The 15741-nt window shown below is 40.8% G+C and overlaps 1 protein-coding gene across 11 annotated transcripts in view; it reads left to right on the forward strand.

The window, feature by feature from the left end:
• The window catches only part of Plcb4 (phospholipase C beta 4), a 363080-nt gene extending 347339 nt beyond the window's left edge, over positions 1 to 15741 (forward strand). For 6 of the 11 annotated variants that reach the window (XM_031372018.1, XM_031372019.1, XM_031372017.1 and 3 more), the window contains 6 exons: positions 1434 to 1609; positions 3881 to 3982; positions 8624 to 8681; positions 9125 to 9211; positions 12105 to 12141; positions 14094 to 15741. In XM_031372018.1, coding sequence (XP_031227878.1) covers positions 1434 to 1609; positions 3881 to 3982; positions 8624 to 8681; positions 9125 to 9211; positions 12105 to 12141; positions 14094 to 14182 — 549 coding nt within the window. In that variant the 3' untranslated portion in view covers positions 14183 to 15741. The remainder of the gene's footprint in view (positions 1 to 1433; positions 1610 to 3880; positions 3983 to 8623; positions 8682 to 9124; positions 9212 to 12104; positions 12142 to 14093) is intronic. The other 5 variants (XM_031372024.1, XM_031372025.1, XM_031372022.1 and 2 more) reach the window with 4 other exon arrangements.

The raw sequence follows: 15741 nt of genomic DNA on the forward strand, positions 1-15741 counted from the left end.
TTGGGTGTGGAAAAAACTAACAACATTTATGTTATTTGATAACCCTGATGCATCAAGTAAACTGGTGAGCGGAGAGGCTAGAAGAAGCAGTGAAAATACTGAACATACTTTCCTGGGGAGATAACATCAAACATGACACAGAGACAGCCAGACTGTGGGCTGAGTACATGCTTACATTTTACTGCATCTTTGTGAGGACTTTTAGGATGAGAAGAATCAAGCTGATCGTCTAAGAGTCGAGCCTAGTGGGGAGAATTGACAATTTCCCCAAGATCAATGAAAGTAGGATATTGAAAGACCTTTGGTAAGGTTGTGAGCCTTACGAGACCTAAATGCTAAGACTCTGGAAGAACACAAACATTATTTCAATAGTAATAATTTTAAATTAATAAAATTGCTAAAGCTCTCAACTACAACACAAGCTCAAAAGAGCAGCTCCAGTATGGCTATGTGTGATCTTATTGTCCAGGCCCATTGCTCTAACATATGCGTGGGCGAGTCGTGCTGTTCTAAATGGATTTCTCCTTTGAGTTTCATCTTTTGTATGGCAGCCGATGTGCATCCTGGGATATGAGAATTAGTGCCTCATGCACTATTGCCTTGAATGTTAGATACTTTCCTCCTAAAGCACAGAAACCTTGGCGATGGTCTCAGTTTGCTTTGGCTGTGTGCTAAGCTGCCAAAGCGTAATGCCTTTAAATAACTATCATTTATTAGCTCATTATTCTATGGGCCACAAAATTGAACCATATTCAAATGAGTGATGACCTTGACTTTGTGGGGCTCACTCAAGCATCTATAGTTAGCTGGGGGGGTTGCTCTCCTCACTCTGCAAAAATAGTTGTATTTCTTGAAGGACTTCCATCTCCAGCAGAGCAGTCCTGTCTCATTTAAAGGGCATTCCCCCTCTGGCCCCCAGAGAAAAGGGGAAAGGCCTTGTTGACCTCTACTTTAGACATATTTGCCATTGTCTCATTGACTAGAGCGAGTTAGAGAGTCAGATTTCAGGAGCTGGAGAAACAGCCCATAGCTCTTGACAAGAGATCTGCAAAGCCACCACTTTGCACAAAGTGTGGTCATGAGAAGGGGAGTTCTTCCTACTCTAGTGTCTGCTGACTGTGATGGAGTAAGCCATGATCTAGACATAAGAGAGCACTCAACTCTCTGTTCAGACCTATGCTGGAACTGACCAAGATCCAGACACCCTGGAGTATAAGATAGGCAGTGAAATACCAGGCCAGTGTAAGCTACTTAACAGCCAGAGTGGCGATTTAGCTCAGTACAACAGTGACTAGTGTATATTATTTTTGTGTGCCTTGCGACTGTCCATTGATTCACAATGTAAATTGTGATCTGGCCTGCACAAATAGTGTTGTGCTTTCAGTGCGTACTCGAGAGATTCCCGATGACCCCGTGCCATCTTTCCCAAACAGGTCAAAGAGATTGTGGCCCAGCACACAAAGGAGTGGTCAGAAATGATCAACACTCACAGTGCAGAGGAGCAAGAAATCCGGGATCTGCACCTGAGCCAGCAGTGTGAGCTGCTGAGAAAGCTGCTCATCAACGCTCACGAGCAGCAGACCCAGCAGCTGAAACTCTCCCATGACAGGTGGGAGGGCCAAACACCATACTGTAAACCTTGGTAATGACTGGTGTGTGTGTGTGTGTGTGTGTGTGTGTGTGTGTGTGTGTGTGTATACAAAACAAGCAGAAATCAATTTGACGTATTTCGCACACTTAGTGTGAGGAAGCTGACTTGTAAGAAGTACCCTCTCCCAGTGACTTACACGTGTGAAGAAGATACTACAATCAAGCAAAGTTAGCTAAGATTGCAAGTTGCTATAATCCATACTAAAAATGGTCTTCCTCTTCTAAATGTTCTGGGGCTCAACAGTAAGTTAGGGCTGGAAGTAAAATGGACCTGAGTTCTCTAGGAATGTGAGCCACTGGAGCTCCTAGGATGACTCTCATCTCACAGTGGCAGTGCATTAGAGAGCCTCCTCTTTTCTATATGTTGTTAGAACTTTGTGTTTCAGGAAGACAGACTTGTTCAGAAGGTAGCGAAGACCTACCAACTCATCTGCCTACCCCACTTAAGCAAAGCGCATATTGTGTTAGAAATACTGCCGAGGCTGAGCTGGACCTCTCCCTGGGCGGAAGAGCTTATCTGCTGATTGTATCTTTCCATCCCAGCATGCTTACAGCAAGCTTCCTCCCCATTAAGTACTGGCTGTATGCCACAGTTAGAGTATGCTGGCTTACCCAGGACAATACAAAACAGAAACCTTTTACCAATAGAGCAAAATGATCGTTTTTAAAATGGCAACTGCATCAATTATACGGTAGTATATGAAAATTCCCAGCCTTACTTCGTGTGAGGCATCCTGCTGTGAGAAAATAGAGTGGTTTGCCATAGATCCCAGTGCTTGTGTGAGGCAGGTGAATGGTGTCTGGCGTGATCCAGTTCCGTCAAGAAGTGTCCTGTACCCCCATGAAGTTCTAAGTACTTCGTTTGCTTATACAGTGTGAGAGCTTGTATTCCTTTTTCTTCAAGACTGCCCTTGATTAGGTATGTGCTCTACAGGTCTAGGCAGCATCAGCATCCCATCCTGCCTTTGGTCAGTGCTATAATGTCAGCTTGTAGGCATCCCTACCCCCCATTCCAAAACGTGTTGGAGTATGGGGCACTTCCTGGTCATCACTTTTGCAACCACATAAGAAAAATTATGAGTCTCAAAGTTAGATATTTTCTGAAAGAAATTTTAAAAATGTAATTTTTTCATTGTTTAGAAAGTCATTTTTGAAAACGACAAACCCAGCTGCTAATTTGATGTTACAAGTAAGTCTGTGCTAAGAGCACCTCTCAGAGTGACAGCGGAACTCAGGGTTTTTCTCCACTACCTGTTAGATGGTGTCTGTTTTTGTTTGGCAATTCGTCTTGTTTTTACCGAATGCTTGTCATTCATACAGTGGGCATTAGTAAGTGTCCTTGCTTACAGGAAAGGTAGGAAGGGTGAGGGGGACAGATCGGTCACTTTACAAAGAAACCATGGAAAACTCTGAGAGCGGCTGCCAGAGTTTCTCTCAGTGTCCTGCTGATGAGATGTAAGGTGGCTGACTAAAGCTGCATTTTCACAATGCCCATCTCTCTTGATGTAGAGAAAACCACTGAACTTAGGTAGCCAGACTCCTTGCCTGTACATTGCAGGCAAAGACCTAAGGAGGTGACTATAAGTTAAAAATTATTTGTAATTGCATCCTTTGAATATTCCAAACTATATGCCTTTATTGTCTACATGAGTGAATCAGAGAGAGACATGTCTATTATACATACCTGTGCACAGACACATTCATTAGTCACCTGTAAATACATACAAATCTGCTATTTCCTATACTTACTTGATACTATATAGCTCCTCTCATGTCTGTGGGTTATCGGTCAGCAGGAAGGTCACTCGTGAAGGTTATAGCATCCTGTCTCTTCCATCTCGCTGGGTCCCAGACAGTGCATGGTAAAGCTGGACATCTGTGCTTTTATGTTTGGTTGGTTTTGTTTGTGAGCAAATACAGCATCTGTTCACCAGCCACGATGCATGCTTCCACTAGATGGCACTACTTTCCTCAGCCATCTCCATTCACCTGAGCTCATCTGGGTAAAGAATGTGAACATAGTCCCACTGTTACATATTGCATTTGGGTTTTTATTTTTTATGTTATAAATCATAAAGGCAAAAAGAGGCATACATTCACATTTCTGTACCCTCTTAGCAAACATCAGAACTCCATCTGTCTGCTCACTGACCTTCAACAGTAGTCTCTCTGGACTTTAACTCTCCTCTGTATGCCTCTACATTTATTTATTTTTCTTGCTATTTCATAGGGAAAGCAAGGAGATGCGAGCCCATCAGGCTAAGATTTCTATGGAAAATAGCAAAGCCATCAGTCAAGATAAATCTATCAAGAATAAGGCAGAACGGGAAAGGTAAGTGTAAGAATGTTCACTAGGGAGAGGTAAGTGTGAGGGTGCTCCCTGGGACTGTCTAGTTTGTTAGGAACTAGTGTCTGCCACATTTGGTTATGTGAACTTGGCATAGATCTGAGATATTAATACTGCGGTGTTCTAAGAGTCCTGTTAGTACAGTTTCTGTGGAAGTCAATTATTACTGCAGTAGTAAAGTAGTTTCCAGTGTTTTCCTGATAACTACCACTGGTAAAACATATTCTTATTCACACAACGTATGTAAAAACCTGACAATAATTGATATAATTTCTTAGCATCCCTCCTACCATCATTCTGCAAGCCCCTCTCTTGCTCAGGTGTCAGTCAGCATGTCCTGGGTGAGACGGTTCTGACTATCAGGAAGGCTTCTTCCCACCTTGACGTGATGCCTTTGTCAACAGGAACTATCTGTAAATCTTCCACATAGACTTCCTGGTTTGTCTTCCAGCTAAGTGGGCTTTCTGGGAAGAGAAACTGAGGCAGGAATCCAGGAGGATGTCACTTACTTCCTCGTAGGAGACAGGGAAGGCAAAGAGGGGCGGGGCCAGACCTGAGTAAGGCTGTGCAATGGGCAAGCTTTTATTTACCACAGCTGGTAAAGGGAACCCGAGGCAGAGCAGCAGCCACGCTGCAGATAAGGGGGCATTGCCGGTGACCACAGATAACAGTCACCCCTCTACTCATGGTCCATCTCTGAGGACCCAGAAGCCTTCTGTTCTGCAAATAGAAGAGCAGGCAGAGCTGAGGGGACAATGGCCATCTGGGTCCCTGCTCACAAAGAGATGGTATCTAGTGACAGCCAGGTCCACTGAAAGACTGCTTTCTGCTCTACAAAGCACAGAATTCAGATTAGCCCTTGGGGACCAAAGAGTAAAATGAGTTTAGCATTTCAGACTCATGCATCACTCCATGAAGCATGGGCTGCTAGAAGACTTTGCAGCCCAAAGACGGGGGTCTCTGTGCTTCAGCTCTGGCTGCCTGGCCTTCTGGGATACTCAGTGTATACTGACGTTTCTTAGGCAGGACTGTCCCAGTTGTATTTATTCTTTTCAGTCCTTAAATGATGCTAGGTAATAGTCAATCAAGATATGGCAAAATATAAAGCATCCAACTAGTTGATACATCCTTTATGGTAAATTATTATAAAATGCCTTTTCAACGTAATAGTGCCACCCCTCAGTGGGAAGTAGAATTCCACAATACTTTTTTTTATTATATGTATTTATTTACTTTATATGAGTATGTTGTATTTGTAAGGTGGGGAAGGGGAGAGCATACAGAAGCAGCCACAGTCACACAGGGTGCTCATGTGTAGGTCAGATGACAACTTGCAGGAATTGGTTCTCTCCTGTGAACACAGGGATCAAACTCAAATGCTCAGACTTGGTTGAAAGTTCCTTTATCCCTTGAGCCATCTGACTAGCCCTCCACAGTGATTTTGACCTGGAGATAAATTGTTCTTTTTAACTGTTTGGCCAAGATATTTCTCAATCGTTGTGGAGTGCCATCTGTGCCTCCCAGTAAGGAGGTTCAGGGGAGGACATTAGTCATCTGTTCCAGCAATTATTTGTAGACTGGTATTGTAGCATCTCTTTGGCTCTTGTTCACTTTTCAAAGGTGCCAGTTTGGACACTTTCCCATATAATGAACTTCACTTAAGAGTCTTATATACATGGCAATACATCTTCCACCCCAAAATCTCAAATATTCAAAACATAATAAATACAAATTATTTTATTTGATTTTTTTTAGACTATGGTGTTAACTTTGAACTCCTTTAGGCTGTACAAAGTGAAATATAAAATTCAGCATGAAGGCTGGGCTGCTAAGTAGTCCTTTATTGTGTTTTATCAAATGTGTTACACACTGGACCTGGTTCAGCTAAGTACAAACTTTCTTTTTCTTTTCTTAACATGCAGTGCCTTATTATATTTTGTAGGCTAGTCTGGAACTCATTAAGATCCTCCTGTCTCAGAATATTGAGCTCTGGGATGAGGGGAACAGCCAATAGTCTCAGCTTATAAATCACCTTAAACTTTAAAATGCTATTAATATCATTAGCTAGGCTTTAGAAATGCTTTCTTTTACCAGGTGTTGGGGGTGCATGCCTTTAATCCCAGAATTTGGAAGGCAAAGGTAGAAGGATCTCTGAGTTTGAGACCAGCCTGGTCTACAGAATGAGTTCTAAGACAGCCAGGGCTACACACACACACACACACACACACACACACACACACACACACAAATCTTTATTTTGATTTTTATGTATTGACTGAAATTTTGTATCCATCATTACATGGTTCTAAAGCATTAACAAACTGCTGTTTCTAAAATAACAATAATAACCTCTGTGCCAAAAAGGCACTTATCCATATAGTATCATATTATACGTAGTTGTGGCTTTGGCTTTATCATGCTGCCAAGGACTAAAGCTAAAGACTTATTATAGGACTTAGCAAGACCAATAGAAACTAAAAACTTATTCTTTTAAACAGAAATTATACAGTATTTATATACAAAATGAAAATGCAAACACCGTTTATCATGGTCAGAAACTATAGCGACTTTTACATGAAAAGTATGGGTATTTCTTAAAAGATGTGAAAATTAATGCTCTGAACAATCAAGGAAGTTAGAAACCAAAGTGAACATCAAGATCTCAGGTCAAAATAAATATCAGAATGCACTAAGTACTAAAGTAGGAGAAAAATAAGCAAGAGAAAGCATTCAGAAAAGTAATAGCTTATCTAAAAATGGGGGGAAAAAACCTAATGACTCACTCAGTAGATTGTCATCAAGAATGATCATGAGGAGAAAAGAAACATGAATTAGTGATATTTGGAATGAAAAGTGAAAATAAACAGGCAAATCATTTTCAAAGCAGCTATAATGCTAATGGTAAATCTGAAACTATGCATGGAATGGAGAATCGCTTGAAAAATACACATGTCCCCGTGGACAGCCCCACATCAGTGTGAATACAGTCAACACTAATTGGATTTGGGGGTTATTAATGATGATAATAATAACAAAATAAGACATGAACTCAGAGGGCAGGCCCTGGGGGAAGATGGAGGAAGGCAGTAGGAAATTTACAGTGTATATATGTATAAATTTTCCAAGAAGAAAAAAAACAATACTATTCTAAAAGAGAAAAGGAAAACTGCACATGCCGTGAGCACAAACGGAGAAGCCTAAGCAGCCACCATTGCTACAGAAGTTCACCCATTTCTATGTCGTGTAGTCATGAAAAGTCCCACACAGTTAATAGCCTGATGCACTAACCTAAGGCCGGAAGCTGTGGGGTGAAGATGAAGCTGTCTATATCCTACCAGCAAGCAAGTCTGGGAGCTTGCATTTCTGAAGGAAATATACCCAAAATATCCTAAGTCCTGAAAACACACAAAATGAGGTTAGCATGCCAGCAGTATCAGTGCCTTGTGGGATCCCATTAGAAATACTGATGCCCGGGCCCTCTCAGCCCGGCTGAGTCAGACTCTTAGATTTGGAGCACAGCAGTCTGTCTTTAACACAGGAAAGTTTGAGAACACTTAGATGTATTTCATGTGGACACATCCATTTTGGTTAAAAATACTAAGCTACGGCTAAGTGAGCCGCCTCTGTCAGCCTCCGGACTTCCCCCAAGGAGAGGAAGAAGGGAAAATAGAATGTGAAGGAGTACAGAGAAAGATTAAATTTTATGTCTTTAAAAATAGGAGAGCAGGGACTGGGCAGATGGCTCTGTGGTTCAGGGTGCCTACTGTTCTTGCAGAGGACCTCAGTTCACTTCCCAGCGCCCACTTGCCAGCTCACAACTGCCTGTAACTGTTGTAGAAAGCATTTAATCCCTGCCCCTGCCTTTGCTATTTAAGTTCCTGGACGAAGGACACACACAGAGCTTTATATTTGCAATAAGCCTGCACAAGAGCTGGGCAGACATCTACCCTCCATACTGTTTGAATCTACTTTCCTATCAATAACCCTGAGTACTACTGAACTATGTTTCATCTGGGCTGCTCTTAACTCTAATTGGCCATCCCACAGGGCCAGGTTCTCTTGACTCCTAACCTTTCTTCTTCCTCCTTCTCCTTCCTCCTCCTGCACTCCTCTTCTTCCCCTCCTGGTCCTCCTCAGACCCTAAGCCCTGAAAAAACCTAAACCCCCATCTATGTCTCTTCTGCCCAGCTATTGGCTGTTGGCATCTTTATCTACCAATCAGAAATGACTTGGTCACAGGTTACATACAGACTTCAGGACTTGGGGGCCTGCACTTAGCATTACAAAGCCTCAATGTATAACTCCAGTACCAGAGGCTCCAACACCTTCTGTCCTCTTAGGGCTCTTGCACATGTGTGGTGGAAATAAACTCACATGGGTAAACACACATTCACAGGAATAGGAAATTATAAAGAAGCATAAGCATTGGTTGATCTGAGTGATGTGTACAGGTGGTTTTATATTTTCCTATCTATTTTGTGTGTTTGGAAAAATGATACAATAAAAATTAAAGGGAAAGGACGTAACAATCTTTTCCAGGAAGTGAGGGAAGACAGTTTCTGATGGATGTAAGTGAAGCAGTCCCACACACTGTTGAACTGACTTATTTGTCTCCATTGTTTTTAGGCGAGTCAGGGAGTTGAACAGCAGCAACACTAAAAAGTTTCTAGAAGAAAGAAAGAGAGTGAGTATCCCATGTTTTCTTGGCACTCCTCTTTGGGAAAAATACCTTGTGCTTGCATCCTAGCCTTGCAAGCTGATTTGCTTAACCTCATTTTTCCTGTACATTAAAGTTGAGCAGTTTCACATTAAGTATTCCAGCTTTGCCCCTCCCTGAAACCCAAATTGATCTCTAACTAAAATCATAATGGAGATTAACTGACAGCACTTTGTGGAGGTGACAGTGCCACCTTCCGGTCATGCTCAAGTGCTCAGCCATTTTCTAAGACTTCGGAAGGAAAGATCTGCCCAATATACACTATGAGTTTCAACCATTAACGGTTTTCAGGCTCTTTTTTCGTCCCTTTTTGAATAGTATGATCACCTTCAGTTAAATTATAAACCCGGTAAGCTATCCATCATTCATAATTTTGAGACAACATGATGTTGATCACATTTTCTTTCCAGCTGGCGATGAAGCAGTCAAAAGAAATGGATCAGTTGAAAAAGGTCCAACTGGAGCACCTAGAATTCCTAGAGAAACAGAACGAGCAGGTATTTCACCTCGTGTAAATAACAGACATAGGCAGCCCGTCAGCTTCAGGGCGCAGTGCCATGGCCCACAGGAACCCTGTGGTCAGGGAATACAGTGGAAGGTAGAGAAACTTGCTGGGTGCTTACTGTACTACCTCCTCTTCATCTGAAAAGAGCAGAAGTGCCTTTTGTGGAGAGGGAGAGACAAGAGGCTATGGGGGATTAAGAGTGCAAAGTTGTCCTTCAGGTCTAGGATGGGTTCTGAATGTGATGGTCCTAAGCAAGCAAGTTATGAACCACTTCTCCATTTTTGTTTGCAGCTTTATAGCTTACAGCCTGTATGTATTAGTGTGTTAAAAGTAAAAGAACCGTCCATTTTCAGCATCAATCTAAAAAGTGAACTTGTAAATTCTTCCCAGGGCTTCACAGTAGAATGTAAATTCTTGTCCCCACAACTCAACAACCCAATGAAGAGTGCTCAGCCTCGTCTCACTGGTTGTTTTTCAAAAAAGAAAAACACTCAATAGAGAAGAACAGTTGTACACGGCAGTAGTTACCCAAACTCCACTTAGGCTGGACAAGTCTGTTGCCACAAAGCATGGAAGTGTAGTGTAGCAGGCTCCATCCCACTTGAACCGCTGCCCAGCAGGCTTCCTTTGGACCTCTAGCGCCCAGGCTGGAACTCCCAACAATGTGCACATTTCCTCTCTCACTTGGTCCCATTCCAATCTTGCTTCAGACTGTGGACTTTGGTGATTGTTTCCACAGTTTAGAAACTGTATAGAGCTTTTGAAGAAATATCCATATTGCATTTTTCTTTCACGTTTCTTCCCTTCTAGAAAGCAATCCTACCTAAGAATTTTTTAGATTCATCCTGAAGAGTACTTCAGAAGGAGTTGCACTTTAAAGGTCCTTAAAAGAGAGGAACACAAAACCACACAGTCATTTGTTTGTTCAAGCTTAGGTAACAGACCTAGCTTCTTGTTTCAAGTCCTTGCTTTCTGTTGGACAGAGCCCAGTCCTCTCCTGGGCGTGAATTAAGTTCAGCCAGTCAGTTCTAGTCCTGAATACTGCCCAGGTCCTCAGGAGAGACACTTCACATGTTTGGTCCTGGCAGTCCAGTTCATTTGACCAACTCATAAATACATCACATACTGGTATACTTCATGCAACTTAAATGTTTTCTGTCCTGAAAGCACTTCTTAGTATGTGTCCCTGAAATGACATGAGACTATAAGAAAGGGTAAAGCCCCCATGATCTGCAAAGCTTCAGAACTCAACTTGGGGAGGTGGGATTCAAAAAAAAGCAGAGGATGAACATCCCTGAGAGGCTTTAGAATCTCCTTTCAAAGTAAGGACTGATAAAAGGCAGGGCACGCTCAGGATTTAACTATCTAAATTAAGAAACTATTTAGAAATTACTGTGTTGCTTAGCAACAAGTTTGACTAAAGAATGTAAATGTGCTAAAAATTACTCATCACTACATAGCTAGAGAATACAGTTTTCAGGTGTTGCTACTTTTACTGCATAATAAAGGAATCACTATGAGTGTTATACTAATACATGGGTGATTTGAACTATGTAAGACTACTTGCATTAAAATCCTGGGTTACTGGTAGTTATATCGATTAGATCATGTTGGAAAGATGCAGGATTTTTGTTCTTAAAACTCACATATTACCTACTAATGTGTCGTAAATAACATCTACCACCCACAAAAGTGATACTTTGAGTCACAGAAACTTAAGAAAGCACCAAACATGAAAAATATTCAGATGTAAAAATATAATGATATTCAAGGAAAAGACATTCAAATAGAAATTTCCAGCAAATGTAGAATTGGGAATTGAATTTCTACATTAAGCTTTAATTTGAAAATATGATATCTTTTGTTGCATAACAGATTAAACACTAGGTTTTCGTAGTGTATTTTTTTAACATGAAGGTCAAGAAGCACTGGACCCTCATTCCCTCTGTCTGCTATAACACTTTACTGTGCACAGTGCAGAGATGCAGGGATCCCCTCCCTTCCTCATAAACACAAAAGCTGAATCCATGGAACAGAACTCCATTCAAAACCAAGTACACATTTCTTTAGCCAAGTGGTCACCATATTTACATAATCCCAGACTTCTAAAGCAATCTTCCAACCCTTTGTTAAATCCCAGATTTCTTCCTCGTGTATAAACCAATGATGCCTTAATTAAACATCCATATAATATTGCCTTTTATGGTTTCTTACTTTTTCCCTACTGTAGTGCTCCTAACCATGCCCTAAAAACACCCAAATAAAGCCTGGTGGATCTGTGTGACTAACCAGACCACTGTGAAAGGCACTGGGAGAAACAGCTCTTCAGCTCACACAGTGTGGTCTGGATCCTTCCCTTTGTAAAGCACTTTCTAGCCTGGCTTCTTTTATCAGCCAGTTGTTCACTTAGATTTCCAAGGGCCAGGACATATAAGTACACATATGGTAATCTTGTGACTTAGTTTTTCTCATAGTCCTCCAACCACCCAGTGTTTCATCTGTCTTGACATGTACCATTTCAGACATTTAATGATTCCATTACTGTCACATTTAAGTCTTAGAAATTAATATCTGTCATCAGCCCTACCATTCAGTAGAGTGAGGGGAGGGCTCAGCAAAAGCTAAGGCTCCCTACCCACTCACAGGAGAGCGTCACACATTGTGCTAATCGGCATTGGTCGTCTGTTTTGTTATTCCTTTTCCCTTTGTTGAGCCCAGCTTGGGGAAAGTTGTTGCTAATGGGTGTGTACATGTTTTACTCTTAGCCCTTTTGCTTTTCTGTATATGGTTTTGCATTCATTTCTCAAAATCACTTCAGTATTCATTTATTTTCTTTGTTTTCTATATATGACTCAATTTTGACATTACTATTTTTGTACAAACAGCTTTTGAAATCCTGTCATGCAGTGTCCCAAACACAAGGTAGGAATGAAATTTTGATGATAAGCAAGACCTTGCTTTCCTTCCTGGCTATGTCAGTATTCTTGGTTTGATTTCCATTTATGACTCCCATCTGGTCATAGCTAACTGATATCTTGAGGGTTTAGATGTAAAACCCTGGCGATTTCATGCTTGAATTCCTCATACTACTTAATCTGAAATGCTGTCACATTTGCTTGTGGGAGTGTTTTAGCCAGCATTTCCAATTACAAATCCAAGAATTGGGTTGTTACCATGCAGACAACCCAGACTAAGAACATTATTTTTATATAATGTTTGTTGGTGCTTTTCAATGATGTAATGTTGTGGTCTATGTGCAGAAATGTTATAATACAATGGTTTTTGCCATGTTCTCTGTTAAGTCCGGTCTGCCTATGGCTAGTCACCCTTTATAAGGTGACTATATAATTGAATATTAGAAACAGAAACAAAAATGTTTTTGAGAAAGATGTGTGCTGTAATAGCCAGACATCTGCTAAGTGATCCCAGGCAATAGAAATGGATGGCCATGCTGCTTGTGTAACAGTTTAGCTCTCAGGGGAATCTTTAATGGAATTTAATTATACATTTTATACTATATTCAATAAAATCCTTAAATACAAAGGGGCCAAATGTAGGGAATCTTTTATTACTGTTTACTGAACACCAAGTCATTTAATTTCCAGTGCTGAAAATGTGTCACTGTCATCTCTCATGGATACTGTTTGTGTCATTATTTCATGTTTGTATATTTTCTCCATTTCTTCATTTTCTTGTGAGTATTACTGTATGTCAGGCATTGAAAATTATATGGGTAGAGGGACTCATTAGCCCCAAATTTACATGGATCTAAAATTCTTTAGTGATGTCATGTCTACCCTCACTAAAATGAAAACGAATGCCATAATGTTGAAATAAAAATAACAGCACTGCATTGTCTGTGATATAATTGATTTTTGTTCTGGAACTTCATTTGGGAGATTTAGGTACTTCTAATATGATCTAGAATTGGCCAGCCCCTGACCTTCCATTTAGCCGGAATATCAAAGCAGACAAGAACCGTAATATCACGGCACTTCAGAATTTTCCTTTCAAAATATATCTCTATATATTTGTCATGTTTCTATTCTTAGCTGTTCTTTGTTTCAGTGGCATATCACTGAAAAACGGAGGAGGGTTTCTTACCTTTTCAAACGGTGTAAGCATGTGGGTTGGGCATCTAGGCTTTGGTTGGAAAGTAAGTCAAAGTTGAAATGAACCACTTGATTGATTTCCCCATGTTCATCCATAGAACCTGCTTCTATAGCCCCTCTCAAATAAGCTTGTTGCTTTAGTAACTGTCTTAATTCACGATATCAAATTCATCCTGGCTTATATCCTCCCAGTCTATAAGAAAGTAAATTACTTCAGAGAAGCAAGAGGCCAGAGTTTGGATAGTAAGGTTTCTGGCATCCCACCTGCTCCTGTAATGTTCTGTTTATAGGACCCTAGCCAAAGCTGTGTAACATACATGCTCGTACCTTGCCTATCCCCATTGATAGACTCTGAAGTAATTACTTTTAATTAAACTTCAGGCTGCTTGAAAAATTAGTTGTATGTAAGAAATGCTATTCTGAAAGTGATAGAATTATCCAAAGTCACATGACAATAAATCAAACATTTTGATTTGACATCATCTAAGTATCTGGCCCAAGTTATTTTCATGTGGTTTTCCCTGAAACTTGTAGGACAGATTTTCTCAGATTTTTGTGTACCATTAAAGTTTCTTGGAAGGTCCTGTTGAAATAAAGATTCAGATTCTGTGGATCTTAAGCAAACTCCAAGATTCTGCAATTCTGAAAATAACCCCTAGAAGTTCTGAGACTGTCAGTCCACTTAGCAGAAGAGAGGCTAGAGCCAGTGGGTACCTTCAGAAGGTAATTTCCGTGTGTAAGACTGTGTTTCTGGTGTTGTAGGCGAAGGAGATGCAGCAGATGGTGAAATTGGAAGCCGAGATGGACCGCAGACCAGCAACAGTAGTATGAAACTCCAGAATTCAAACTGAAGCTGGAAGACCATGGAACACCAGAAGATCATGCCCAGCTTCTGAACATAGACTCCACAGACAAAAGCTGTTTGCTTTGGTTTCTTTTATGTATAGACACGGTGTTACCTGAAACCACATGGACTGGGGATAACTGAATGTTCTTCTATTTAACAATTTGAGTATTGAATTTCTTTGGCCAACCAAAAGTAGCTATGTACACACACACACACACACACACACACACACACACACACACACACACGCAGAGAGAGAGAGAGAGAGAGAGAGAGAGAGAGAGAGAGAGAGAGAGAGAGGAGAGAGATCCCCTATTCCTGACAGGCAGAGTTGAACCATGATACACAACTTAAACATGTTTGCTATGAGACAGCATCACAAGCCAGTGGGCTTGGTGATAACAACTCTGCTTTGTGGTGCATTAGGACATGTTTGAGCTGCTGCTGCTGCAAAAAAATTTAGTGCATTAGTAACTTAATAGTAAGCGCATGCACTAGAAGAAGCAACTCTGTCTACAGTTCATTAGCAGAAGTGGTGGTCTGCTATACAAATCACTTTGCAGAATTTTCTACACCTAAGTTACCTCATCAGTAAGTGCCACGTCTTTACCATGCCATAAGATGCTAACTTCCTGTAAATGTTGCAGAAATCGTTAGGACAATAGAGACACAAAATGGTGTATCTGTGCCAAGCTCATCAATGCTCCAAGGGGGACTCGGCAGGCTCGTTTCAGAAAGTTTACAGCTCACACTGCTTTGTAGGAATTGCTTCTGCAGATTCCACATTATTGCAATTCACTATACACTATAAGGATCGTGAAGTGGTTATTGGCAAATGTTTGTAAATGTGACCATGTACAAAGTATTTATACTCCTTAATTCTCACGGTTATAGCGCAGAATCATCTAAATGTTACCACACGACAAGACTAGTCATCAGGAATCATAGACATAATGTTTTGCATGACGCACAAGCACCAATTATGACTAACCCATTCAGACACAGTTAACCTAACACCAAATAAATACTGGTTAAGTAAATGTATGGCACAGAATATGATTTGACTATCAAGACTTTTAGCATAATGAAAAAGTCTATATATATGTGTATATGAATTATGTGGGCATTCTTGATACTTCAAGTTCTAGTTTGAAAAATACATAACTAATTTAATTTTACACAAAAATATTTATGCAGATTTTCAGACTTTCATATCAGGAAATAACCTTTTTATGTCTGTTAAATATCCAAACGATTTGCTACCGTGTTAATCTGCATGGTCTTCTCGCCTGCTGTAGCTGCCTTGCGGGTGGCGCATAAAGTGGACCTGTGGGATTACGTCATGCTGCCCAAACCCAGAGGAGCGTGCAGAGACCCGGTAGCCTCGCAAGAGTCAGATTCCTGATTTTAGAATACAAAATGCCAACTTAATTGTTGTATATGGTTGTACAAAGAGATTCTGTGTGTTCCTCTGACGAGGGCAGAGAAGAATATGATACCATGAAGGCTGAAATTCAATGTACAACTTCTCTAATAAAAAAAAATGAAAACACTCGTAACATC

This window comes from Mastomys coucha, unplaced genomic scaffold (genome assembly GCF_008632895.1).
Source record: "Mastomys coucha isolate ucsf_1 unplaced genomic scaffold, UCSF_Mcou_1 pScaffold15, whole genome shotgun sequence".
Lineage (NCBI taxonomy): Eukaryota > Metazoa > Chordata > Mammalia > Rodentia > Muridae > Mastomys > Mastomys coucha.